The sequence below is a fragment of the Elgaria multicarinata genome, chromosome 16, assembly GCF_023053635.1.
Source record: "Elgaria multicarinata webbii isolate HBS135686 ecotype San Diego chromosome 16, rElgMul1.1.pri, whole genome shotgun sequence".
In the NCBI taxonomy this organism is placed as follows: Eukaryota; Metazoa; Chordata; class Lepidosauria; order Squamata; family Anguidae; genus Elgaria; species Elgaria multicarinata.
The window spans coordinates 22,690,347-22,716,479 of record NC_086186.1 but is presented as its reverse complement, the minus strand read 5'-3'; the positions used below and the strand labels follow the sequence as shown (position 1 = coordinate 22,716,479).

At 44.0% G+C, this 26,133-nt stretch overlaps 1 protein-coding gene across 1 annotated transcript; it reads right to left on the bottom strand.

The window, feature by feature from the left end:
• Window positions 1–3,621: 3,621 nt before the first annotated feature.
• Window positions 3,622–25,421, bottom strand: LINS1 (lines homolog 1). The gene is made up of 7 exons (XM_063142397.1): window positions 25,272–25,421; window positions 23,460–23,985; window positions 22,968–23,057; window positions 20,265–20,406; window positions 19,415–20,014; window positions 16,006–16,186; window positions 3,622–4,808 (listed from the first exon to the last, which is right to left on the bottom strand). The coding sequence occupies exons 2-7, from the start codon at window positions 23,889–23,891 to the stop codon at window positions 3,899–3,901; spliced, it is 2,355 nt and encodes a 784-aa protein (XP_062998467.1). The 5' UTR covers window positions 23,892–23,985; window positions 25,272–25,421; the 3' UTR covers window positions 3,622–3,898.
• Between the last annotated feature and the right edge of the window lie 712 nt (window positions 25,422–26,133).

Below are 26,133 nucleotides of genomic sequence, written 5' to 3'. Positions count from 1 at the left end.
AATTTTAACTTGGCTGTTCTAAATTTGTATTTTAAATTTGTATTTCTTCACTGCTGCTGCTTTTATCCCGGTTGTGCTTTTATATTGTATTTTATATCTTGTTTTTTATACTGTTTATTTTCTACTTTGAGTGGTTTTAATTTCTGTGAACCGCCCGGGGAGCTCCGGCTATTGGGCGGTGTGAAGGACAGGGGTGCAAACCTCTGAGTTGTTGCTATGGGATTTTGATGTCTGCCTTCCATGTATGCGCTATTGTGTTCAAAATCTGCTGTGCCAGGCTCGGGTACGAGGAAGAGAGCTGGTGGGTTTTGGCCAAGGTCGTTTCTGCCTAGAGCCTGTGCAACTCTCACCACAGCACCTGGAGGTTATCAGGGTGGTTGGGAAGTTAAATCGTTTCAGCTGTGGGAAAAGAAGGTGGGTCTCGTCCCTATGGGGAGGGGTCGACAGAAGCCCAGGAAGGGCACTGGTTGGTTAACAAGGGTCATGGGGCTTGGGGGCTAAAGACGAGATAAAAAGCCCCATGAAGAAGACCCTCCATCTTCCTTGGTGCTGTGTGTGTATGTCAGGTGGGAAGATCAGGTCCGAGGCAACCAGGAGGGGGTTGCTCGGAGTTAGAGAGGGTTTTTATGTTTTAAAGTGTGTGGGTATCTGGGAGAAGGCCAGCCGCGTTTGACTGTTTATTGGGGTAATGGCTAGTTGCTAGAACTTTCCCTCACCTTTCTACCTCACTCCCTTTTCCCAATTCCCCTTTCCCTTTTAAAGGCTTTTTACCGACCAAGGCCCTACGTGTTAGTTTTTGGTGTTGACAATAAACTTGCTTTGGTCCCTAAATGTGTGTCTGTGTGTTATTCCCTGAACATCTGGCTCGTCCCGGTTGTGGGCAGGGGTAGGGAGGTGGGTTGCCTGGGAGTTCAGGATGTTTAGTCCAGGAGCCTACCTTGCAGGGCTGTCAGGTGGACCCCGATATCCTTTGTTGTTGTTGTTTATTCGTTCAGTCGTTTCCGACTCTTCGTGACTTCATGGACCAGCCCACGCCAGAGCTTTCTGTCGGCCGTTGCCACCCCCAGCTCCCCCAAGGTCAAGTCTGTCACCTCCAGAATATCGTCCATCCATCTTGCCCTTGGTCGGCCCCTCTTCCTTTTGCCTTCCACTTTCCCTCTTCTCCAGGGTATCCTGTCTTCTCATTATGTGGCCAAAGTACTTCAGTTTTGCCTTTAATACCATTCCCTCAAGTGAGCCGTCTGGCTTTATTTCCTGGAGTATGGACTGGTTTGATCTTCTTGCAGTCCAAGGCACTCTCAGAATCCTTTACAAGCGGTATGAAAATGCAATAAATAAATAAATCCATGGCTAGGACATCTCCACTAACTTTTTCCGCTAAACTCCCTCCAGTAATTGAATCTAGAGTTCACACACTAGGAAAAAAGGTGTGTTGGGGAAGAAGCAGAAGGGGGGAATGTTTCAGTGATGCAGGACTAACTAAAGTGCTACAGCCTCTCTTCGATGGCCAGGTTTTGCCAACGATGATCCATGAACAGGTCTTCATTGCTTGGCCAGAATTAGACCAAACAACGCTTGAAGATGGCTGTCTGGTCTTAGGCTCATTGAGAGCAGGCAGTTAAGACACCTGCGTGGCCCAACATCCTCAGAGAGTCCCCATGGCTACTTTGCTGCTTCTCTCTTTGGAGGTGGAAGGCAAACGGAACAGTGACCACGACTGTAAACCCACCTGGGAGGGAAGTTCCTAGACAGAATAATCTTTGTAAACCGCCCAGAGAGCTTTGGCTATGGGGGCGGTATGTAAATGTAATAAATAAAATAGAACAAGCTTATAATGGCAGCAGAACCTCCCGTGAGCCCCAGTCTGCATGGCCAATGGTCAGCGATTATGGAAGTGGCAGTCTAAAACATCTGGAGGGCACCAGGTTGACTACCCTGCTTTAGAGGCAGCTTGTAGTGGAGTTTACTAATGGTTGCGGGGGTGGTAAAGAATGGGAGGGCAAGAGAAAACATTCTGCCTTCTTCCCACACCCATTCCTGTGGACGATTGCATTTTTCTCTCCCTGTTCTCCCAGTTTGATTTATTTTATTATTTATGAAAGCATCTGTATCCCGCCCTATATCGCAAGGATCTCAGGGTGACATACAGGTAAAACCTATTCTATTCTCCTTCCTCCTCCTCCATAACGAGGTTTCAGTGTTGTAGTTCATGACGTTCTAACTCTGTATTTCAATCTTATATCAATTTTGCTGTGTGGTTTTATCCTGGTTGTGCTTTTTATACTGTATTTTGTATGTGTGCTTTTAACCTGTTGGTTGTTTTATGATGGTTTTAATTTTTGTGAACCGCCCAGAGAGCTTCGGCTATTGGGCGGTATAAAAATGTAATTAATAAATAAATAAATAAAAATAAAGGTTTTACTATTTGCATTTTTACTAATTTAGAGCTGGGCAGGCCTGAAGAGCTTGTGATCCAACAAACTGAATGCATTCCCGCCCCCGCCCCCCTGCAAAGTGCTTGACAATCTCCATGCAGGAAGCAAAGTCAAGCCCCTGGTAGGCCACCATCCATGACCGATGAGTTGTATTTGGCTTTGTGGGCCACTGTTCCTGCAGGCCTGGTACACGGGAAGTGTGCTGTTCCAAGCCTAGAGTGTCCAATGTGGTGTCCATAGACATCTCTCTTGATCTGCCCCTTGTTTTCCATTTCAGTTTTTTTGTTTAAAACTGGGAGGCCAACATGCTGCAAAGGCAAAGTGCCAGCCTCCAGAGCCAACTTTATTTCCAAAAATGCCTCTGGACTCCACATGGTATTCTTGGCCAAGTTACTTGTCTTTGAGCCTCATCAGTTTGCCTTCTTTGAAATGAGCGTTGTAGCAGAAAACTTACGTTTTCAAAAGAGTGGCTTTGTATTTTGGAGTTCAGACCTCACTCCTACCTTGTACTTCGGTTCTTAGGCAAGTGAATTTTCTTTTAGCCTTCTGGGAAATGGATGTTTTGTGACTGGCCTCACAACATACCATGGGAGCCATCTTGGGAATGAGCAAGCTCCCCATGGCAGCCATTTTGTGAGAGCACCCACAACACTCCCTCAAAATTCCAAATGTGCCCACCAATGCAAAAAGGTTGGGGGATCTCTGTATTAAGCATTAAACAAGTTGGGTAAAAAAATAATAAAACATGCAGGCCTATGTAATGATACTTGTGACCCGTAGCCATGTACTGTGACTTTCCTGTACATGACATCATTCCCTGACCTGTTCAGGCAACACACTAAGACATAGTGGTTAAGCATTTTGAGATAAACATTATGGCTTAGCATGTCATGTGAACTATTCCTACCCATAAGGGCTACATAACCAAAGTGTAAACACACTTACTAACCATTTGCTGCAAAAGGGTTAACGGCCTAACAGGCCCAACATGGTCTTCTCAGTGCAAAAAGAGGTTAGGTAGGTCATAGTACATCAACCATGCATAATATTCAGCTTGCTGGGGTCACAAGTTATGTGAGTGGCTAAATGCTCCCATTCTGCAGACCCTTTGAAAAAGTGGGCATCACAAATAAATTTAGCCTCCAACTCTTTCAGCCATGCCTGTCCATTTCATAAACCAGTCTAAATTAAAACTTTAATTATGACTTTTATTTATTTAAAGACTGCATTTTCCCTCCAGTACTGGAACATGCACTTAAAAACAAAGAAATCCCTGAAGGTCCATACCACAGGCAAGACTGTATCCGCTGGGCAAACTCTTCCGTACGGATTTGTATTTGTAAGGAGTCTTTCACGGCTGGTTGGACCAGCTTTTGTACAATATACAGATAAATCCCAGAGAGCTTGTCTCTGACTATAGTTTTCGGTACGACTTAAAACTTCTAGGAACATTCTTCCGAATGCTAACAAGTCGGTAGAGATTGGTTGGGGGACGAGTGTTGCATTTCTTTGGACTCTGACTGCTTACTAATCGTGTCAACTCGAGTCAAGAGCTTCAGGAGTGCCCCTGGGTTGTATGGAAAGAGGTTTCTTCCATGTAGCCTGGAAACTGATTCTCGCAGTTGCTGGAAACACTCCAGCGATTTCTGAAGCATTACTCCTGTCGATCCAGGGTTATTTGGGGATATCTTGCAGTGAGATGGTGATGAAGTATTCAACATTTTTTGATCTGAGGTTGCTGTTTGGCAAGCCACATCCATAAGGACAGTTTCATCTGTACAGGTTTGATTATATAAAGATGTCTGTTTCATGTCCGCCAAACACTCCTCCCCTACGCACTCTACCTCGGAATCTTCAGAGCTTTCGTAATCAACCAGCCTTTGAAGGGTCCCCAGTGAAGACGTGTTATAGGACTCTGGCAAAACGTCAAACCTGTTGGATTTTACAGACTGACTGTCAACGTGCCCCGTTGAAGAAATGTCCAGAGACGGGGTCAAAAGCACCACAGTACACAACTGTGGCTCATAATAGGTGCCCTGCAAATTCAAGTCTGAGTGGTAGGTATTTTTTTCTGGGCAGGACAACTTCTCAACAGAAAAGCTGAGATCGCCACTGGATGCGGGCTTGAAACATTTAGAAATTTTGACAAAATGGTGCCAGTCTTCTACTAGAAGTTTTAAGTATCTTACAAAATACTCCAGGAAGCAGGTTTCGGATGAAATCAGGAAATCAAGAAGAACTGTGGCATCAAATGCGATACTTTTTAGCAGAAACAAAAAGATACAATGGGGATTGCAGCCCATCCGATGCATCAAAAGGTCTCGGGTTCCACCATCTGAATGACACAAGGTAAAGCCAACTTCATGCCAGAGCCTAGAAAGTTAGCACACAAAGTAGAGAGCCTTTGAATCCATGATCATTTTATCCAAGTTCAATCAATGACTATAGCGTCTTTTAAAATCTATTTTAACGTGTTTATTCTGTTTTTATTTAATTTTATCTTGTACACTGCTCCAAAATTTTCAATGGGGAGTGGTATATAAATATTGTAAATAAATAAATCAGACATAATGTGACCTTGGTTGTGTTCGAAACTCCATGCTCAGAGTCAATATATTTCTAATTACTGATGTCAGCAATGAACAGGGAGTGATCATGTGAACTTCCCAAAAGATGCGAGGAGTAGACGCTCTTGGGAGACAAAATCCTGACTAGACAAACCCTTGGCCTCATCGAGCAAAGCAATGCTTACATTTTACACACAAGGAGGTCTTTTAAATGGTTTGAATATTCAAGAAATCTGAATGCGAAAGCAGCACACATGACGGACCTGAATGCAATGAAATGTTTAGGCAAAGTTTTCAAATGTGAGGGCCTAAAACAATCAGGTACCAAATCTGAAATTCTTAAAAGTAGGGCAGTCATCTGATTAAAGTCTTGGATTAATCGCATATGTTTTAATTGATTTCATTTGCATAAATAAAAGCATTATGTGTGAAGAAATAACACCATGATGGTTCCAATGGAAGGGAAAATATTGCTCTAGGGCTGGTGTAATTTCCCCCACCCCACAATATTCCAGGGCCTGGCTATTTTCTAGGGGGGGCATAGCTCAGCCCCACCTCATTTTGCAGTGTGTGAAAACTAAGCCTGAGATAAAGGGACAATTCACAGGCATCATACACCATGGTCTTGGCATAATCTCCAAGATAGGAAACCAGATCAGATCTTAGCTGATAGGCCAAGATTCAGCCACAGTTTCACAAAGCAAAATTGTAGTTTACACAACCACAACAGAAGTAACAAAGCCCCTAAGTGGTTCAGATCACACAAAGTGTGTTTGGGTGTGTGTGGATTCTCTAGCCCCTGCTGTCAATGTATTTGACTCTCTTCCTGTCCGCGCATTCAGCCAACATGCGATGAGGATGTAGGTATATAAAGCTACACAGTGCTTTGTTTTTCCAAGATAAGCAACTCTCCAGTTCAGATTGCATGAACAATGTAACCAGACGCCTCAACAGTTCGTAAGAATACATGTGTTTTGCCCTTCTACTAGGCAAACCAAAATACCAGCAGTATAAGCAGGTGACATTTCTTAATTGAGAAGATTGAGACCTTCAGAAAGCTTGCAAAACAAAATACTATTTCTATAAACAGTTATTTCAGCTAAAATGTCACAAGATTCCTGAGAGTTCTAGGTTCCAGTGAGATTAAGCTACTGTACACTAAGCTGACAGGATACGTCAAGCCTCCAAAACCAAGGATATTGCAAACTGAACACAGCCCTCTCGCCAGATTTGCTTGTCAGGTGCTTGACAGCTGCCCTGTTTCTGGAATCCTATCCATGCAGCAAAACCAGGAAGCTTTAATCAAGGCCCTGATGGGCCACCATCCAACATGACTGGTAGTTTATGGGGCAGAAGTTGTTTCATGCGGGCCTTGTACCCAGAACGTGCTGTTCTGCATAGGGCTGCCTTTGAAAGCTATAGGTGGTTCAGAATGGTGTTGCAAGTCTGTTGATGGGAACTCATTGTTTGAAGCATGTGACGCTCTAGTTATTTAACCTGCGTTAGCTTCTGCTGTTCCCAAGCTCAATTCAAGGAGCTGGTTGTTACTTTTAAAGCCTCAAGTTTGGATTACTGCAACGCGCTCCATGTGGGGCTGCCCTTGAAGCTGCTCCGGAAGCTGGAGCTAGTGCAGAACGCAGCAGCTCGGCTGTTGTCTGGAGCTGCCCCTTTCCAGCACGTAACTCCTCTGCTGAAGGAACTGCACTGGCTGCCTATTCGCTACCGGGCCAGGTTGAAGGTTCTTGTACTTGTGTACAAAGCCCTAAACAACTTGGGACCAGGATACTTGAGAGAGCGCCTTCTCCCCTACCAACCTGCCTGGTCACTGAGGTCATCCAAGGGTCTGCTCCTGGTGGTTCCACATAGATCCATCCTCCGATTGGAGTCCACCAGGGGAAGAGCCTTCAGCGTGGTGGCTCCCCTCCTGTGGAATTCCCCGCCTCTGGAGGTCAGGCAAGCACCAACTTTGTACTCCTTTCGGCGCTTCCTGAAAACATCTTTACTCTAGGAAGCCTTTCCTTAATGTCCAGCCATGAGTCACTGTATTTGCTTCTTTAAAAAAATTTTTTTTAGTGTTTTATTCTGTTTTTATTTTCATTTTATCTTGTACATCGCTCTAAAACGTTCAATGGGGAGCGGTATATAAATATTGTAAATAAATAAATAAATAAAGCCCCATGTGGCTTGAGCCCAGGATATCAGAAGGGTTGTCTGCTCCTGCATGTCTCTGTCTACCAGTTAATACCTTCTACTGTGGATCTGTGGACCATGTGCATTGATGGTGCTATATAAATAAATAATAATAATAATAATAATAATAATAATAATAATAATAATAATAATAATAATATTAATAATAATAATAATCTGCCACAAAAGGTCCTCACTGTGGCTGGATTTCTGGGAATACTACACATAGATTCCATGGCAGACTGGCTTTTTCTGAATCTAACTTTCCTTTTACACTCCATTTTTCTAAGCAAAACAGTCCAAGAGGATGTAAATGCAGGTTGCTTACCTGTAACTGTAGTTCTTCGAGTGGTCATCTATGCATTCACACATATGGGCTTTGCGCCTGCGCAGAGACCAGACCGGAACCTACTATAGCTGAGTGGAACGTTTTTGGCGGGAACCCCTCCCCCACGCTACCGCGCATGTGCATGGGGTTCCCGCCCTTACCTCAGTTTACAGGAGTCCGACATTGTGCCCCCATAAACATGAGTATAAATAATAAAGTACATTCCACAATATAACTGTGTCATTTATAAGTCTCACACCACCAAGTGGGGATGGTGGGTGGGTTGTGTGAATGCATAGATGACCACTCGAAGAACTACAGTTACAGGTAAGCAACCTGCATTTCTTCTTCGTGGTCTCTATGCATCACACATATGGGCGAGTAGCAAGCTGACATACCTTTGGAGGTGGGTTAGTGCATCATCTGAAGATCTCCGAGAGCACTGTCCTCCCAAACGAGCAGTCCTGCCTCGCACGGGTGTCCAAACTGTAGTGCTTGACAAACGTGGATGGAGTGGACCACGTTGCGGCTCTACAGACTTTTCAGTCAGTGGAACACCTCTGGTGAAGGCCACCAAAGTTGAAACAGCTCTGGTGGAATGAGCTGTCACAGGTTTCACTAACTCTATTTTAGAAATAGAGTAGGCCAATTCAATTGTCTCCACTATCCAGCGTGACAACCGCTGGCAGGAGACAGGGAGTCCCTTAGAAGGCTCCCCATAACAAATAAACAATTGTTTTGTTTTTCTAAAAGTCTCTGTCCTGTCTTTGTAAAAAGCAAGAGCCCTTCTTACATCGAGAGTATGCAAGGAAGACTCAAGAGGTGTAGTTGGATTAGGGAAGAAAGCAGGCAAAGTAATATGCTGGGACAGATGAAAAGTTGACACTACCTTAGGTAGGAAGGCTGGGTCTGTGCGTAGCACAACCTTATCCTTATGAAAGATAGTGTATGGGACATCTATCCTAAGAGCTTTAAGCTTACTTGCACGTCTTGCCGATGTGATGGCTATTAAAAAGACAGTCTTTAAAGTAAGAAGCCTAAGGTCTGTCGAAGCCATGGGCTCGAAGGGTTTACGTGTCAGTGCTTGCAGCACAACTGACAGGCTCCATGGCGGCACGATACTTTTCACAGATGGTATCGTGTTCTTCAGACCTTTTAAAAATTTCTTGGTTGTTGGATGGGTGAAAGGTGTAAAACCATCTATACCTCGATGGAATGACGTAATCGCACCTAGGTGAACTCTGATGGATGTAAGTTTAAGTCCTTGCTGGAAAAGCGTCAATAAATAATTGAGGATAAGGGCTAAGTGGCAAGATTCTGGTATTTGACTACCATCTTTTGATGCAAAGTTCTGAAATCTCTGCCACTTTGCTGCATAAGATTTTCTTGTGGAAGGCTTTAGTGCTGCCAATATAATGTGGTCCACAGTCAAAACTCTGGTTCCAGAGGAGGAGTGGTTGTTATCCTCCATGCAGTCATCTTGAGGGTCGACAGATATGAGTGTCGAACCCTGCCCTGGTGTCGAGACAGGAGCTTCGGTATCGACGGGAGCCTGATGTAATCCCCTCTCGATAACCGAAGAGCGTGAGAGAACCACGTCTGTCGAGGCCACCACGGTGTGATCAGGATGCAATTGGAGTTGTCCATCTGGATCTTGGCTATCACTCTTGTCAAAAGTGGAAAGGGAGGAAACATGTACAAGAGATTTCCTCTCCAAGTCCTGGTGAAAGCGTCTCCTAGAGAGCGCTTTCCTTTTCCTGCCCTGCTGCAAAACTTGGTACAGACTGCGTTGTCCTCGGTAGCGAAGACATCGACAGCAGGGCGGCCCCAGTACCGAAAAAGACTTTCTCGGACTTCGACATCGAGCTCCCACTCGTGGTCGACATGGAAGGACCTGCTGAGAGAGTCCGCAATGATGTTCTCCTTGCCGGCTACATGGATTGCAGTCAGGTAAGTCCTTCTCTTTATGCACCAGTTCCATATCCTGAGTGCAGAACGGTTCAGGGGGTGTGATCTTGTTCCACCCTGCCTGTTGATGTATGCCACTACGGTAGTATTGTCCGTCGCGATCAAGACATTCTGGCCCTCGATCAACTGTGCAAATGCTTTTATTGCATTTTCTACTGCCAGGAGTTCGAGGTGATTGATGTGCTGTTCTCTCTGTGATCGAGGCCAACGACCTTGAGCGGTAAGGGAGTTGCAATGAGCTCCCCATCCTTCTAAGGATGCATCCGTTGTGATCGTTACCGAGGGCGCCTGTTGTTGGAATGGAACGCCTTCGAGAAGAGTCGACATCGAGAACCACCATTTCAGAGACGCCGTCACTTGCTTCGGTATCGAAAGGTAAGTTCGTCGAGCATTGTGCCTGAGATCGAAAGTCCTCAAAAACCAGGCCTGCAATACCCTCATTCTGAGTCTTGCAAATCTGATGACTGCCGTAGTAGCTGCCATCAGACCTAACAGTCTCTGAACTGTCCATGCCGAAACCTTTCGGCGGCTCTCGGCATCGATGGCTAACTGCTGTAAGGTGTTCGCCCTGGTTGACGGTAAGTATGCCCTCCCGTCTCGAGAGGATAGGGTTATCCCTATGAAGTCCAGTCTCTGCTGCGGAGTCAAAATGGACTTTTCGTGGTTGACCCACAGGCCCAACGAGTCCAACAGGTTGAGGGTGGTTAGTATGTCTGACTGAAGCGCTCCGCTGCTGTCCGCTACGAGGAGCCAATCGTCCAGGTACGGATAAACGTAAATGCCTTTCTGCCTTAGGTGGGCGCATACCACCGCCATAACCTTCGTGAAGACCCTCGGTGCCGTGGCCAACCCGAACGGAAGAACGGTGAACTGGTACTGGGATGCACCGATCGAAAACCGAAGGTAAGCTTGATGCGACTTCCTGATGGAGATATGGAAGTACGCATCCTTCAGATCCACTACTGCGAACCAAACTCCTTTCTGTAGAAGTTGCAGAATTGAAGTAACCGTTGTCATACGGAACTTCCTCGGGGTGATGAACTTGTTCAGTTGTCTTAAGTCCATGATCGGTCGAAGACCTCCATCTTTCTTCGGGACCGTGAAGTAACGGGAGAAAAATCCCTGGTTGATTTCCTCTGCGGGTACGGGAGAAATGGCTCCCTTCGACAGCAAGGTCTGTACCTCGAGCAGCAGAGGAGGGGATGGAGTCGTTACTTTCACGCCGGAAAAAGGAGGAAGGGCATCGAGCTCGATGATAGTGAGCACCCAGGAGTCTGTTGTTATTGACTCCCATTGATGGTAATGGGGTGCTAGGCGGTTCGCAAAAGGGAGTGGATCTGGGGCCGAAGAGTCAAACACGCTGCTTCTTAGAGAAATCGGGTTGCCTCTTGTCTTGCTGGTATCTGCCCTGGTAAGGCCTCTTCCTCTGCAGCTGTTGTTGTTGCTGCCGAGGTTGAGGCTGGTATTGGGGCCGATGCTGTTGCTGTTGCATCGGAGGTCTCCATTTTCTCGAACGGTGTTGAGGCTGAGAGGGAAGAGTAAACCCCATCTTCTTGGCTGTTGTTCTAGCCTTGTAGATGGAGTCCAGCGTCTCATCAGTCTTACTGTTAAATAGACCTTCCCCATCAAATGGCATATTTTCTATCCTGGACTTAGTCTCGTTAGTTAAATTTGAAGATCTGAGCCAGGCGTGTCTTCTTAACGATATGGCCCCCATCATTGATTTTGAATGACAGTCCACCTGGTGTCGAGCAGTGGACAATTGTTGTCGAGCGATGCCAGTAGCTTCATTCTGAAGAACTCTTGCTACCTCTCTTTTATCCTCTGGGAGGTGATCACACAAGTTACCTATCTTCTCCCAAAGGAAAAGTTGATAACGGGCCATAGTCGCCTCATATGCTGATGCTCTGATACCTAAGGAGGATGAAGAGTAGACTCTTCTACCAGTAATGTCCAGCTTTCTGCCTTCTCTGTCAACCGGAGCAGAATGTGCCTTCTGGGACTGGCCCTGTGCTGACTCAACTACTATTGAGTTCGGCTTAGGGTGCTGAACTAAAAATTGTGCACCGTCCTCTTGGACTTTATACAGGATTTCCAGGCGTTTTGATGTTGCCTGCGTCGGCGTCGGCGTCTTCCAAGTTAATTGCGCTGCCTGCTTTAGCGCGTGCGGGAGAGGGATCGCTATCCTCTGGTTCGTGGTAATCTGGAACACATCGTAGATACGATCTACCACAGCCTCATTAGCTTCCTGGGTCTCTATCCCCAATGCTCTGGACATTCGCAGGATATGGTCTGAGAACCTAACCATGTCGTCTGAGGGGGAGGAAGGGTCTCTATCTTGGACCTCATCCTCCGGTGACGGAAATGAAGGAGCGGCCGACACACCCGATTCCGAGTCCGAAGGATAATGTTCCTCGGGTGACGATACGGTGACTAAATGTAAATCATCCGTCGATGTAAATGTAAATCATCTGCAGGAATCGCCACGGTCGACGCCGACGGTTGTCGACGAGGCGTCGATACCGTTGATCTTTGAGGCGCTGGTGATGGAGGCAAAGGGAAGCGGCACACCCTAGTTGTAGGCGGGGGAAGAGCATAGTAATCCTCCCGCGGATACTGCTGTTCCTGAAAGTACCTTTGGGGGCGGTATCCCTCCCATTGGTATTCGTCATCCCTTGCCTGAGGTTCAGAATAACGAGAGGCTGCCTCCCAATCACAGCGTGGTGTTAGCCTTGAAGATGGCAACAATGGAAGTTCTCGCGGTCGAGGGGGCTGGTGAGAAGACGCTGCCGACATCGAATCCCTCAGTTCGCCCTCTGAAAGGCTAGGCGGACGAGTCGGTACCGCTGGTAACGAATGTGGCCTCGATACCGAGGGTGGTCTCGACATCGAAGCGGCAGATACCGAGGGCGGTTTCGATACCGAGGCAGTGGGAGCAGCGGGTGGAGTGGATAGACTCCTGACCGGCTCTACTGGGCGAGGCGACGCTAAGGAGGTTCTCTCCGCGTCCCTCTTTCTCTTCTTTTTCTTCTTCTCAGTCTCAGAAGAAGGAATCGGAGTTCTGGCTTTTTTAGAGTCCTTTTTAGCCTTTGAACTCAAGAAAGACCGACCAGGCGTGAGGGGTATCTCAGCCCTATGAGCTCTGGTCTGCACTTCAGTGCTTTGGTCTGATGATTTGACCGGTGCGGTCTTAGTAAGTGCCGTTTTGTGAGTTACGGACTTATGAGCCGCAGTCTTCTCCATTGCCGGGGCCTCAGCGGCCTTAAGAGCCTTTTCCCAAAGAACCGAACGGAGTCGGTCTGCTCGATGTTTTCTCGTCTGTTTTGTAAAGGCCATACAATGGTGGCAAGTCTCGACAACGTGTCCTTCACCTAAGCACAATATGCAAAGGGAGTGTCCGTCCGATGGAGGGAGCTTAGCCCCGCACTTTACGCACTTTCTAAACGGTGCTTTTAGTGCCATACAGGCCCCAAGCGACAAAGTCGCTGAGGAAAAATCTAAACTAACAAAAACTATTTTTTTTTTTATAGGATAGACAAAGGAGAAAAGAACGCCGAAGCGAGAAAAGACGAGAAAGAAGAGAAAGCATTAGAGTAAAGAAGATATTTTAAGACACAAACGCTAAGAGGTTGGTTCTATGGTCTATGCACAATGGCGGACGACGAAGAACTGAGGTAAGGGCGGGAACCCCATGCACATGCGCGGTAGCGTGGGGGAGGGGTTCCCGCCAAAAACGTTCCACTCAGCTATAGTAGGTTCCGGTCTGGTCTCTGCGCAGGCGCAAAGCCCATATGTGTGATGCATAGAGACCACGAAGAAGAACCTCCCTCATTGTGGAGATGCTCTAGCCCTTCGATCATTTTAGTTGCCTTTTAATGCACTTTCTCCAACTCTACAGTATCTTTTTTTTAATGGGGTGACCAGGACTGTACACAGTATTCCAAGGGCGGTTGCACCACAGATTTGTATATGGGCAGTATGATATTGGCAGTATTATCAATTCCTTTCCTAATTCTGCCTAACATGGGATTTGCTGCTTCTTCTTTTTTTTTTTTACATCAGCAACACACTGGGTCGACATTGTCTTTGAGCTATATCTTGGACAGTCACTGCAAACTCTGATACTGCAAACAGCTTATATCTGAAGTGGATTTATTTTTTGCCCCAACGTGCATCATTTTACCATATAAGCATATAAAACACTTGACGTTTGAGCAAATCTGTCGGCCCTTCTTTCAAAATATGGGTTGGATGCAAACGTCTTTGAAGATGCTACCCTCTCATCAGTAAAAGCAATGAAATTCAAACAAGGCTGAAGAACTGGATTTCAGTGTTATGAAGGGTACAACCCTGTGCATGTTTAATTAGGAAAAAAAAAACCCTAGCTATGGCTGACTAGGGGATACTGGGAGTTGCAGAAGTTTTTTTCTGTCCAAACATGCATAGGATTGCGCCCCAAGTCTTATAGACTTGGGGCGCAAGAGAGCTCCGGCTATTGAGCGGTATAGAAATGTGATAAATAAATAAATAAATATATTCAGGACATGCAGGTCTCTCAGTTTTATTAAGAGAGATCATCAGCCACCAAATTATTTATTTATTTATGACCTCTCTGCTAATGCAGAGGTGAAAGTTTTTACTTCTCTGTGATTTCAAACAATGTCTTCAGAATATTTAGAGGGGAGACACACTAAAGTCTCTGTGAAGTGTTGCTTGTAGCTCTGTAGTATGGACAATTTAAAGGATATAATACATGATGTACTGTATTGCACTTTCTATTCCTACTCTATGGAAAATCTTCTAATGGAAACTCTTCACAACATCTTATTCCAGAACAAGGGAAAAATGTTTGTCTGAAACCTGATAGGGATAGGTATTTAGCATGTAAGTTTTCCCTAGGGATTCAAAGAATTGGGCATAAATTCGTCTTTAAAAACGTGTTATGTTGTGCTGAGGATAATCTTCTCTCTATAAATGAGAATCATCTTCTCTCTATAAATAAAAAGAAGTGCTTGTTTGCATGTCCTCGATGGACTTGAAGACGATACATCAGATCGTTACGAAAATTTTAGGATTTGTTCTACCTCTGTCTGGGATGGTTTTAGACATAGTGCAAATTTTGACCACCATCTTGAACCGAAAGGTAGCTATTTAAAGACATATTGCTTCGATATCATTTGATCGATTTCAACCCAAATTCACGTCATGATTCAGCACTGCAGCGAGCAGATTTTAACCATACAACATTCATGTTTTTCATGCTTTAGGCTTTTAAGAAACAAAAACAAGCCCCAAACACTGAAAAACAAACAAAAATCCTGTGATAAAGTATGAAAAAAAGAACATGCACAGTTTGACGACGGGGAAGATGAATAGGCCAGGTTATAGGCTTGCTCCTTTCCCTCTGCTTTGTAGCCATTCCATCTCAGGGTGACGGAGTGGGCAGAGCCCTCCCTCAGAATGTACAGGGGTGGATCATGGCGGGGCCTTGCCACGGGGTGCCAGCAGGTGGGCCTTCACCCAGGCAGAGTGGGCACAATGTGTCCAACTGTGACATCTCTTATCTAGCTACAGTTATCCATGCTCTGATAACCTCTCGCTCGGATTACTGCAATGCGTTATACGTGGGGCTGCCTTTGAAAACGGTCCGGAAACTTCAACTGGTGCAAAACAGGGCAGCAAGGTTATTAACAGGGACTGGCTGGCGAGATCACATCATGCCAGTCCTTTTCCAGCTTCATTGGCTGCCAGTCCAGGTCCGGGCCCAATTCAAAGTGCTGGTATTGACATTTAAAGCCCTAAACGGTTTGGGGCCAGGTTATCTGAAGGAACGCCTCCTCCCATATGTACCTGCCCAGACCTTAAGATCATCCACAGGGGCCCTTCTCCGTGAGCCCCTGCCAAAGGAAGTGAGGCAGGTGGCTACTAGGAGGAGGGCTTTCTCCGCTGTGGCACCCCGGTTGTGGAACGAGCTCCCCAGAGAGGTCCGCCTGGCGCCTACACTGTACTGCTTTCGTCGCCAGCTGAAGACCTTTTTATTCACTCAGTATTTTAACACTTAATTTTAACTTAAATTTAAATTTTACTGTTTTAACTCTGTATTTTAATCTTATATCAACTTTGCTGTGTGGTTTTATCCTGGTTGCGCTTTTTATACTGTATTTCGTAATTGTGTTTTAAACTGTTGGGTGTTTTACTGTGGTTTTCATTTTTGTGAACCGCCCAGAGAGCTTCGGCTATTGGGCGGTATAAAAATGTAATAAATAAATAAATAAATAAATAAATCTCTGTAAGTTTGCTTAAAGGCTTCTCTTTATCAACCTAAAGGCAATTCCAACCCATGTGAAGCTGGGTCCATTCATTAGTCTGCAATTCAATGAAATGCCAAGTTTATTTCAAGTTGCAGCCTGTTGCCCGAGTTGTGTATAAAATTCCCTTTTCATTTGCCTCATGTTTGCGATGACGCGTGGTTTTTAGGGAATACATCTTGACGAGATTAGAGAAAACGAACACGAACCTCTCAAACTTCAAATGAACTGTTAGTAATGCTTTTGCAGCTTCCAACATGTCATCATCTTGTTCGATAAACAGCACAGAAAGCCACATGCAGGGATGTTCACATGGCCAAATACAGGAAGAAGGCTTCAGATGGCTTTTTAAGAAGGTCAGCAGTTGACACATAACACTCTCCAAATGGGCTAAAGAAAAGAAAAGAGATACTCTTACAATATTGATGGTATTTACTTTTGGGCAGCACTGAAAAAAATCTAAGGGCCCCAAGCATGCATTTTACAAAAGCTAAAGAATGGCTGTTTTATCACACTACCTGCTCTGACAAAACCATTTTAAAAGGAACTTCAAGGGGGAATCTCCATCGAGTTGTGCTTTATGCAGGAAAATTACCTCCAAAAACCTAACAAGGGCTGGCAACCAGCAGCCTAGGAGTCAAATCCAGCATATCAATAATTGCCTGTTGGTGCCTTGTTTTCCAGCCCCTGCTTAAAGGCTAAAGGACTCCAAACAATCTTGCCACAGTTGGCCAAAGTAGTGGAGAGAAATTGCCGGAAGCACAACCACTTTGCCATCTACATACTGAGCAGATTTGGATGACACACTGCACAACTCACAATGTGCTCCGCTGCCTACGGGCACCAGGTCGCATATGCAATCCCCCGTTTGGAGGTTGCAATCCCGTGTGAACATGGTGAGCACGGGTTATGTGAGGGTTGCTTAGGCCTCGCATAACCCATGCTTGCTGGATTCTCACAATACGATAACCCCCAGAGCAGGGGTTTGTAATACGTAACACAAGTAGCTGTACACTTATTACCTTGCTTGTTGACATCCCTCGAATTGGAACTGAAAAATGACACACTTTGGGGATTAGACTCTGAAGTGGTGAGTGGTCGGACTGCTACTATCAGCACTCTTGTATTTTATTTTATTTTTTTTTCATTTTCTAAGCAAGTTGCTGTATGGATGACACTCTGGTTTCTTTCCATTCTTTTAAAATTAAATTAGCAAAAGGACTATTTAGACTCTCAAGAACCAAATCACTTGCACCCATAATGTTACCATTTCCAATGCAGCCGAAATAAAAACCCATATTCCCTTTACCTTTACATTAATTAAATGTCTGTGTTTATCTTTCAGTCGTATCTAGGGTGCATTTCAGATTTTAGGAGATTGCTTTTTCTCTGAAGTAATGATAGAGCCTGCCAGTTCAAATTAAACCCAATTCTAGGCAGATTTCTCTCAGTCACGTGTACCTCAGGGGAAATGCGAACCTTATGTAAAAGGCACATCTGCACCATACGAGCAATCTGTCCCTTCCATTTCAAATACCAAATTGCTCTCATTTGTTTGGTTTCATTCTGTATTAAAAGAAGCAATTGTGCTTCTCTTCATAGACTTGAAGAAATACAGCACAATGTATAGTCAAGGAAAAATGTCAAATATAAAGACAGTAAGGATTTCTCTCCTCAGAATAAAAACTTAAAATAAAATCTGAGTCCTACACTGAAAAATACTATGGGTATTTAAGAGAGTTCACTTTACATAAAAATATATATTCAGAGTTACTTGACTTCCTATAGCTAGCTATAACATTTATTAGGTCCTCATGTGGCACACATGGATATGCAGCTCCTATACTGTTTAGCTTCACCCTACCCGGTGCCTGTTTACACTTCCCTGTGCCTGTTTGCATTCTCTTTCCCTCCTTATTGTTTACTACAACTTTATTAGATTGTAAGCCTATGCGGCAGGGTCTTGCTATTTACTGTGTAATCTGTACAGCACCATGTACATTGATGGTGCTATATAAATTAATAATAATAATAATAATAATAATAATAATAAGGGGTTGCCAATTCAAAATGGCAGCCACATGCACCATACCCATGCTGCTGCCTCACTGTGGGTTAAATAAATGTTGCGTCATGCAAAAAGCCCCACTCTTCCTTCTCCCTCTGGGCCTCCCACTCCACTAATAGTCACTTCAGCAGTTGAAATGAGGAAGAGGGTGGGGAGGGCTTTTAGCTTCAGCTGGTTAGAAGTAGGCTGGTAGCAAAGTAATTTGTATGGAAAGAGGATGTGAAGGAGTTGCTTTGCGCAATGACAGAGTTCTCCACTGTATTATTTATATTCATAAGTGGTGTTTAGCACCAAGAACGCAACTTAGCACTATCCCTGGCGATTACAATAGCGTGATAGGCTAAAAGCAGCATGAGGCAAGTGAGGGGGGGGGACAAAGTTATAGGGAAGTGCAACTAGATGCCTTGTTAAGAAAAGAATTCAATTTAAAATTCAGTGCTCTGCTCCTGTGACAAGATTGAAAGCCTAAGGCACAGGATTTCCGTGATGTGCACAACTGGTTCTATGATAATCTGTCTCCATATAACACCTTAATTTTAGTTGGGGCCAGCCTTTTATTATCTATGCACTAAGGTGACCATTAGTGAAACTTCTTAATTAGCTAAGAGAGACTTGCCAAGCCATTCCACAAATTATATAGTTCAGAAAACATGAATTTGCTAGAGAGCCTTTGTTCTGGAATTGCAACATTGGCTCATTTTAAATATCACCCTCCTGCTACACCTGCATTGAAGCTGCTTTGCCACATACACCCCAACGCCGTGACAGAAATATTACCTGATTTTAAATACCATTTTAATGGAATAGCAAACAAACAAAAAGCTGGTGCCTCAATGTATCCTTACACAGAAGCAATTTACTTCTCCGGCAATTGCAAAAACCTAAATTTGCATGCCTTTTCAAGATGAACGACCTTTAATAACCTTACTATTTCATATACAAAATCACCCACATGATGCTGGAAGAAAAGGCCACCTTTAATACTTTCCTTTTCATTATGTATTACAGAACATGTGTATCGGAATCAAAATAATGCCAGAAAGTAGAAAAAAATGTGCCCTTCGCTCAGTTTTCACCCATTAAAATTAGCCCCTGTTAATCAACTAAAGTTTTAGTAGATATATCTACTGATTAAAACTTGCAGCTCAAGTCATGGGACGGAAGCTGCTGGAGGACATATACCGAAGAAGACTTTGTGTATTTTAAGAGCCTTACAGGCAATGTCTTTACTTCCAATAATTCTTGCAACTCACAAATAGTGACAGCTCCTCTGTAGCATGCTGCTACCACATTGGGTCTGTGGAGTTTGCTAATTACAGGAGAGGTAGATTGGTCATAGACAGATTTAATAAATCACTAAGCTCCCCGCATACCCTGAAGTATAATTGCCCTCTCCCTAAAATATCAGCAGAGAGGCACATGGAGCAAGAAAGGGCAACCTGGGGGGAGGAGTCAGAGAGATCGATCCATCACCCTCCTTCTCAAGGTAACCCTCTCAGAAAACTAGTTGCTGAAAAGGGCTTTATACCATTTTTAAAAAAAATAAGTACCTCGGGCATCAACTTCAGAGGCAGAATCCTGGATCTTAATCTCCAAAGCTTTAAGCAGAAGCAAGCTTAAGGCTCTTAGGGTCACGTGATCAGGACTGCTACAGATATCCACTTCAGGCTTAATATGACTGCCTCCAAAGTGGCTGGCCTTTTTACTAACAGGCAACCTATTTAGCCACCCGAAATTCACAAACTGCAGAACAGCACCAGCGAGCGCTAATCTGTCTTTGTCGAAATGAGGGTCCTGGTGGGAGGAAGGAGGCGTCTTTCTCTTTATTAGGTCTTCGCCAGCTTTGTGAAGAATGCATTTTTTAAGCAACATGATAGATTTCTTCTTGATTAAATCATGAACAGGCGAGGTGGGAAGATTCAAGACACAAGATGCATCCAGAAATACAATTCTTTGGCAGATTAGGTTTAGGGGCACTTGAATTCTGGAGGCCACAAGTATTTCAAGGAGGTCTAGAAAACCACTCAAGTCATTTGTGGCTTTCGCAGATATTGGGATATCTTGGGAAATATCCAAATAATAAGTCATTATGTGCTTATAAAAGCCTTCAAGTACGCTGTCCAGTGGAGTGAGAAGTTTCTTCAGGCCACCTGTAACAACAGCATCACCAGTATTAGTGATGTTGGAGTAGCACCCAGACACAGTTTAGCTAATCTGGTAAATAAAAACTTGTTTGGCATAGAAACAAATACTTTCAATTTCCTTCATAAAATGCTATTCTTTCCAATATCTATTTTTTCCAAGTCAGATAAGATGTCAATATTTTCAGGCACATAAACTGTACCAATATATATTGCTTCTGACTGGTCATTTGAAACTTAATCCCAATTCAAATGGTACCTCCTTTGCACAGGCCATCATCTTTCAAAATTTCTCTTATCATGTATGTAAGAGTCCACAGGCATTCTGCTATCCAGCTGCTAATGGGAAATCCTGACAAAGCCTCTGAATAAAAAGTAAGCCAGGCGCTATTCAGTGAACTCTGGAAAAACAAAAGGAGAGAGAGCATTTCTTTCACAGGGCACACAATGTGCTGCGGAGGTGGTTATGCAAACAACCTATTGTGCTCCCAATCAGGCAAACAAGCTACACAGAGTAGTTTATCTCACCACTACCTCTTCCCTCCTCCCTCTGTAGTCCTCCCATCCAACCAGGCAGGTATCCTCTGTCCAATGGCTTCTTCATCCTCAAAAAACCATTGACTTGACTCACACTTCCACCTACACCTGAGCATTTGTGAGCAATTCCTTTGCAATGTAGGCTAAATTCAGAACCCAAGGAGCAAAATTTTGCAACACGTAGCACACCTGTAATGGGGTTGAAAGTTGCAAGTCAAAGCATCTTTTCATCTTTCTGTTACACCCTCTAGAGCTGAAATAATCTGACAAAGCTTTAACTCCCACAAAATTTCCCCCATAACCACATCACTATATAGGTGTTGTTGTTTTTCAAGGCAATGCTTGACAACTGAAGCAAAAGGAAATAGTTTATTGTTCTGGAAGAGCACAGGTATAATTAAAAATACGGAAAGACAATGCAGATTTTGATAAGAAGCCATCACTGGCAGCTTGAGGTTTGGGCTAGAGATCTTAAATTTGGAGAGTGGCTCGTGGAATATTACATACGCTCATGTCCCATACACACACGCCTTGATCAGCCTGTTAAATATTCAGAAGAAAGGAAAATCGAAATGCACTTTTTCTTATGTTATGAAGCCCTCTATCGGATTATTCTGGTACTGCACTGAGGGACTGGCTATCAAACAGAACTTAATGCTGTACATGTGAAAGGATCCACGTCAGAATCCAAGCATGCATGCACAATGTGCAACCACTGTCAGCACTAATCACCCATAACCCTCTCCCATTCCTCACATATAGAAATCTAATAGGCCAGAGAACTGTTTCCCTGATAAGTAGTTTTCCATTTGGAGCTTTCCTTTTTATAGAGTAGGCAGGGGACCATACACTCCCCAACCAACAGTCCAAAATGGTACAGCCCAGGAACAGTTTTAACGGTTGGAAGCAGTACACCATGAAAGGCACATTAAAATATTTTAAGCATCATCATCATCCACCTTATCCATTGCTTGCATTAACTAAGTTACTGCAGGGTTGTAAAGAGCCATTTGTCTAGTTGTCTCTTGCAAGTAAGAATTGTCTCCAGGGGACCAGACAGTAAAACATTTGTGAAGTGGAAAGGGGAGAGAAAGAGAGAGAATGAATGTCTTTCCCTTTCAGGGCATCAATATGCCACAACAATAACAAATTATATGCAGACATGTAGACCTGGTTTGCACATAATGAGAAGCCACTGTGGGTGAATTTCCCTGCTGCCATTTTGAACAGTCAAGCCACTGTGATGAGAATATTCAAAATGGTGGCCACTACTGCAACAAGATGCCCGGCAAAGAAATTCATCCACAGTAGCTTCTCATTGGCCCTGTTCAGAAGACACCTTAAACCACAACTTTAACCATGGTGAATAAGACAAAAAGCCTTATTCCCCATGGTTAAAGCTGTGGTTTAACGTATCTTCTGAACAGGGCCATTATGTGTGAACCAGGCTGTAGTCTGGCAAACTTTTGTTGTTGTTAAGTGATGCTCAGAGTATTATTTGAGAGGCTGGGCTACTTTGCTGGACTGTTTTTAGGAAATTCCTACAGATAGTGACAACCAATATTGTGTATTTCCTGACATTTATATGAAGTTTTAAAAATATATTTTCTACATTTTTTCAAACTGGCTAACAGTAATTAACCAAACATACACAAACATAGCACTAGAATAACAAAAAGAATCATAACATAAAAAGCAACATCAGTACAGCAAAGAAACATCATAAATTAAAACCATACTGGAACAGAAAGGTAGTAAACTCCTGCCTAAGTGCAAGCAGAGAGGAAGTCTGGCAGAAGAGGATTTTCTGCAATCTCGGTGCCATATGGAGACGGCCCTTGCTCTTTCTTGCCCATGAAGGAAATGGGATGTCTGAGCTTTGCTGGGATGAACATTTTACCTTCCCATCCTACAGTGTGAAAGGACACCAGAAAGTGGTCTGCAATAATTGAGAACTTACCACAAGATCTAAATAATGAAAGAAAGAAAAATATTCATTTCTACAACCAGTTGCCTAAAAAATAGGCCTGATAAGTCATCTAAAAAAACCTTGGCGGATCAATCAATTAAAAGTGCATAAAGCAATAGTTCCGAAGAGGGGGAGGAATAATTCTTCCTTTGCTTTTAAATGATGCACACATTCACTACAGCAGGCACCAACTTTTACGAGGCATTTCCTCATGTGTAACCAAGAAGAAGAAATGTTTCTAAGAAGATATATCCGTTACCTGTGAATTTCTACATACTTACACTAAAAAAATTAGACACTTTAAAAATCTTTTGACTGATTTGAAAAATTTGATCAATTACATTGGCAACAGATATTCGGTCAATTACATCCCTACTTAAAGACCACAGATTGCAGCACAAAGCAAGTATTTTTTGTTCAAGGACAGACTAAATCCCAACTCAGCTTGTGACTCACCTCTTCCACCAACTGAAAATGCATGAGGGAGACCAAACTTTTGGAAGCCATGTGAGAGAGCTGTTTATCAGAGCTACATAACAGATGAATCTGCAAAAAAGTAGAAAAAGGGGGAAATTGTAGCAAAAAGATACCTTAACAACAAATCCTTGAAAACAAAATTACATTATCATTATTATTTATTTATTTACCATATTTCTTCGATTGTAATACGCCATCGACTGTAAGACGCACACTAATTTCAGTACCACGAACAGGGGGAAAAAAACCTAAGACACACCCGCGATTCTAAGACACACCCCGTTTTTAGAGAAATTTATATGGGGAAAAAAGTGCGTCTTAGAATCAAAGAAATAGGGTATTTCATTTATATACTGCCCCATAGCCAAAGCTCTCTGGGCAGTTTACAAAAGTTAAAAACAGTGAACATTAGAAACACAAATATACAAAATTTAAAACCATGAAATACAAACAAAAACCTAAAATACTTACTAATTTTGAGTCAACGTTGCCTTCTTTCAAGAGAATTCTAATGATCTCCAGATATTTCTGCTTCATTCCGACTGTCATCACTTGGGAGTGCACTTTGGCAAGCACCATCTTGATCAAGGTTAACTGAAGCAGCATCTTTTCCTGTACTTTTTCAGAACTATCAGGTATATTATCTGTCTTGAAGGCTATCAAGTCTACAGCAGAAGAGTTCTGAGCATCAAGCTGAGGAGAAGATGGGTACGTTGCACAAGATTCACTGCTTTTAGCTGACAAATGTTGCGATGATACAGGAAGATTTAGGAGAGCTGCATAGCCATGACTATCTTTCGCTAATGGGGCATCTGCCAGTATGTCATCATACATCTGCTGAAGGCATAAAAAAGGAGTCCCCATTGTGGGCAAATCTGATACCTTCAATAATTCTTTACCCATTCACATTATAGATTTTTGGACCAGTTCTTCAGTGAATGATTCTACCCAATAAAAGAGGCAAATTCTTAACTTCGTAGTTTTCCCTAAAGCATATCTAGAATAAAAGGAAGAAAATCGTACATAAGATTTGAAACATGAGCTCTGAAAAGTCCAAACAATTCAGATGAGTTATTTGACTGAAAATTAATACAACACTTCACTTTTGACAGCAGAACTGTGCTGTCTTATGCATGTCTTCTAAGATGCAAGTCCCAAGGATTCCCAGGTAAGTACAGGATTGCAGCCTTACAGTGTAATCCTATGCACATCTTCTCAGAAGCAAGCTCCTATGCACACTCCATGGAGTGTGCATAGCATTGCAGGCTAGGGTGACCAGATGGAAAGGAGGACAGGGTTGCTGTATCTGTAACAGTTGTATAAAGAAGGGAATTTCAGCAGGTGTCACTTGTCTGCATGCAGCACCTGGTGAAATTCCCTCTCCATCACAACAGTTAAAGCTGCAGGAGCCCTGCCCTCTTTTCTGTCTGGTCAAGACAGCAGGGCTCCTGCAGCTTTAATCATTGCAATGAAGAGGGAATTTCACCAGGTGCTGCATGCAGACAAGTAACTCCTCCTGAAATTCCCTTTTCTATACAACTGTTAAAGATACAGCAGCCCTGTCCTCCTTTTCATACGGTCACCCTACCGCAGGCTAAACCTCTTCCTAAGTCCATGCAACATTTTAGCAAGGAACTACATTACTTTGCAAAAGAAAGCAGATCTTTTGAAACTGTATTCATTGTGCATTTCCTGGATAAATGATCATCATTATGCATAGAACACAGCCAGAGTCAAGAGAAGGAATGGTTGGCAAGAGCCCCCAGACATGCTCCCCTTCCTCACCATTGCAACCTGCCTCTTGCTCTGGCCCAGACAATGGAGGTAGTGAGAAGGAAGAGCAGTAGATGCACCTGCCTACTTGCTTACTGGCTCTCTCTGCCTGTCAAGCAAGTGATAGCAATGGGGGGGGGGGGGGATGAGGAGGTTCACTGAAAGAGGGGGCCCATTAAGGGCGGCTTGCCCAACGCCCTTAAAAACCTTGCACCAGCACTGCCAAAGGTTTGTTAGCTGGGGGGGAGGGGGAAAGGAGAAACTATTTCCTCCATTACAAAAATCACATCCCATACATACAGCTGGAGAGACCTTCCCCATACCCCAATAAAGGAGGTCCATTCAGTGTCGTTCCCAAGGGCCTGGAGCCGGCACTGGAGAAGACTGTTGTAACGGGAAGCATTTCAAACTCCCTAAAGAACTACACAAATAGTATTATTAAACATTGAAAGGCATAACAATCCTGGTGCCTTTTGCACCTGGTCATCAGTCCTGCTCGCAAATACTCACCCCATAATGTTAAAATCTGTCAATATCCACTTGGGAGTTTCCTACTTATTTCTTTCCATCTTCACCTGTTTCCTCCCATTACTCTTTCTTTGGAGCCTTATGCATCCATGCCGCAAGAGATGGTAGAATCCTGAAGGAGTAGCATGGGCTGCACATCAGGGCACATCACAGTTTTGCATGCTTCCCTATATTAAAGAAATTCCTGCAATGAGAAATCTAGCACAGGGGGAGGAAGAGCTAAACCTTTCTCCATGATCTGCATGGCTGAGTGTGAGTGTGTGTGTGGGGGGGAGGGGTGTTATTTCCAGGGTGCGTTAATATGAGGGAATATTTTTACAAATGAGATTCCTACACCTGAAGAGTATAATCCAATACAAGTTCTACTTAAAGTAGACCCATTGGAATTTAGTGGTTTATTACATTTCTATGTCCGTCCAATAGCCGAAATAAATAGGATTTCAGCTAGTCCTGAGTAAGTTACGCCCCATTCATTTCAATAGGTCTACTCCGAGTAGGGCTTAGGTTGGATTTCACCCGAGGTCTACAGCGGTACAGCCCCTTCGGGCCTCTACCACGGCATTCTGTAGCCGGATTGGACCCGGCCTGGGTGTCCACGAGCCCGCCCCAATCCCACACAAAGTCCCACCAACAGCATCAGGACCACGAACCGCGAGCGTTGCTAGGCAACCAGGTTCCAGGCCTCGCCACCCCAAGAGCGCGCGCGACTCCCCTCAAAGCCCCGCCCACCTCCGTCGCAAAGCCCCAGCTCGAGTTTTACGGCAGCGCCTGATATACAACACGCCCCTCCCCTTCTCGATAGGCGAAACGTAGGACATAGAGATTTTAAAAAGTGAAGACTGAC

Coding starts and splice junctions, on each gene's coding strand:
- LINS1 (XM_063142397.1), bottom strand. CDS start 23,891: ATGGGTAAAGAATTATTGAAGGTATCAGATTTGCCCACAATGGGGACT. Junction 23,058..23,459: donor GCAACGTTGACTCAAAATTA/GTAAGTATTTTA, acceptor ACTTTTTTGCAG/ATTCATCTGTTATGTAGCTC. Junction 20,407..22,967: donor ATTTTCAGTTGGTGGAAGAG/GTGAGTCACAAG, acceptor TTGTTTTTCCAG/AGTTCACTGAATAGCGCCTG.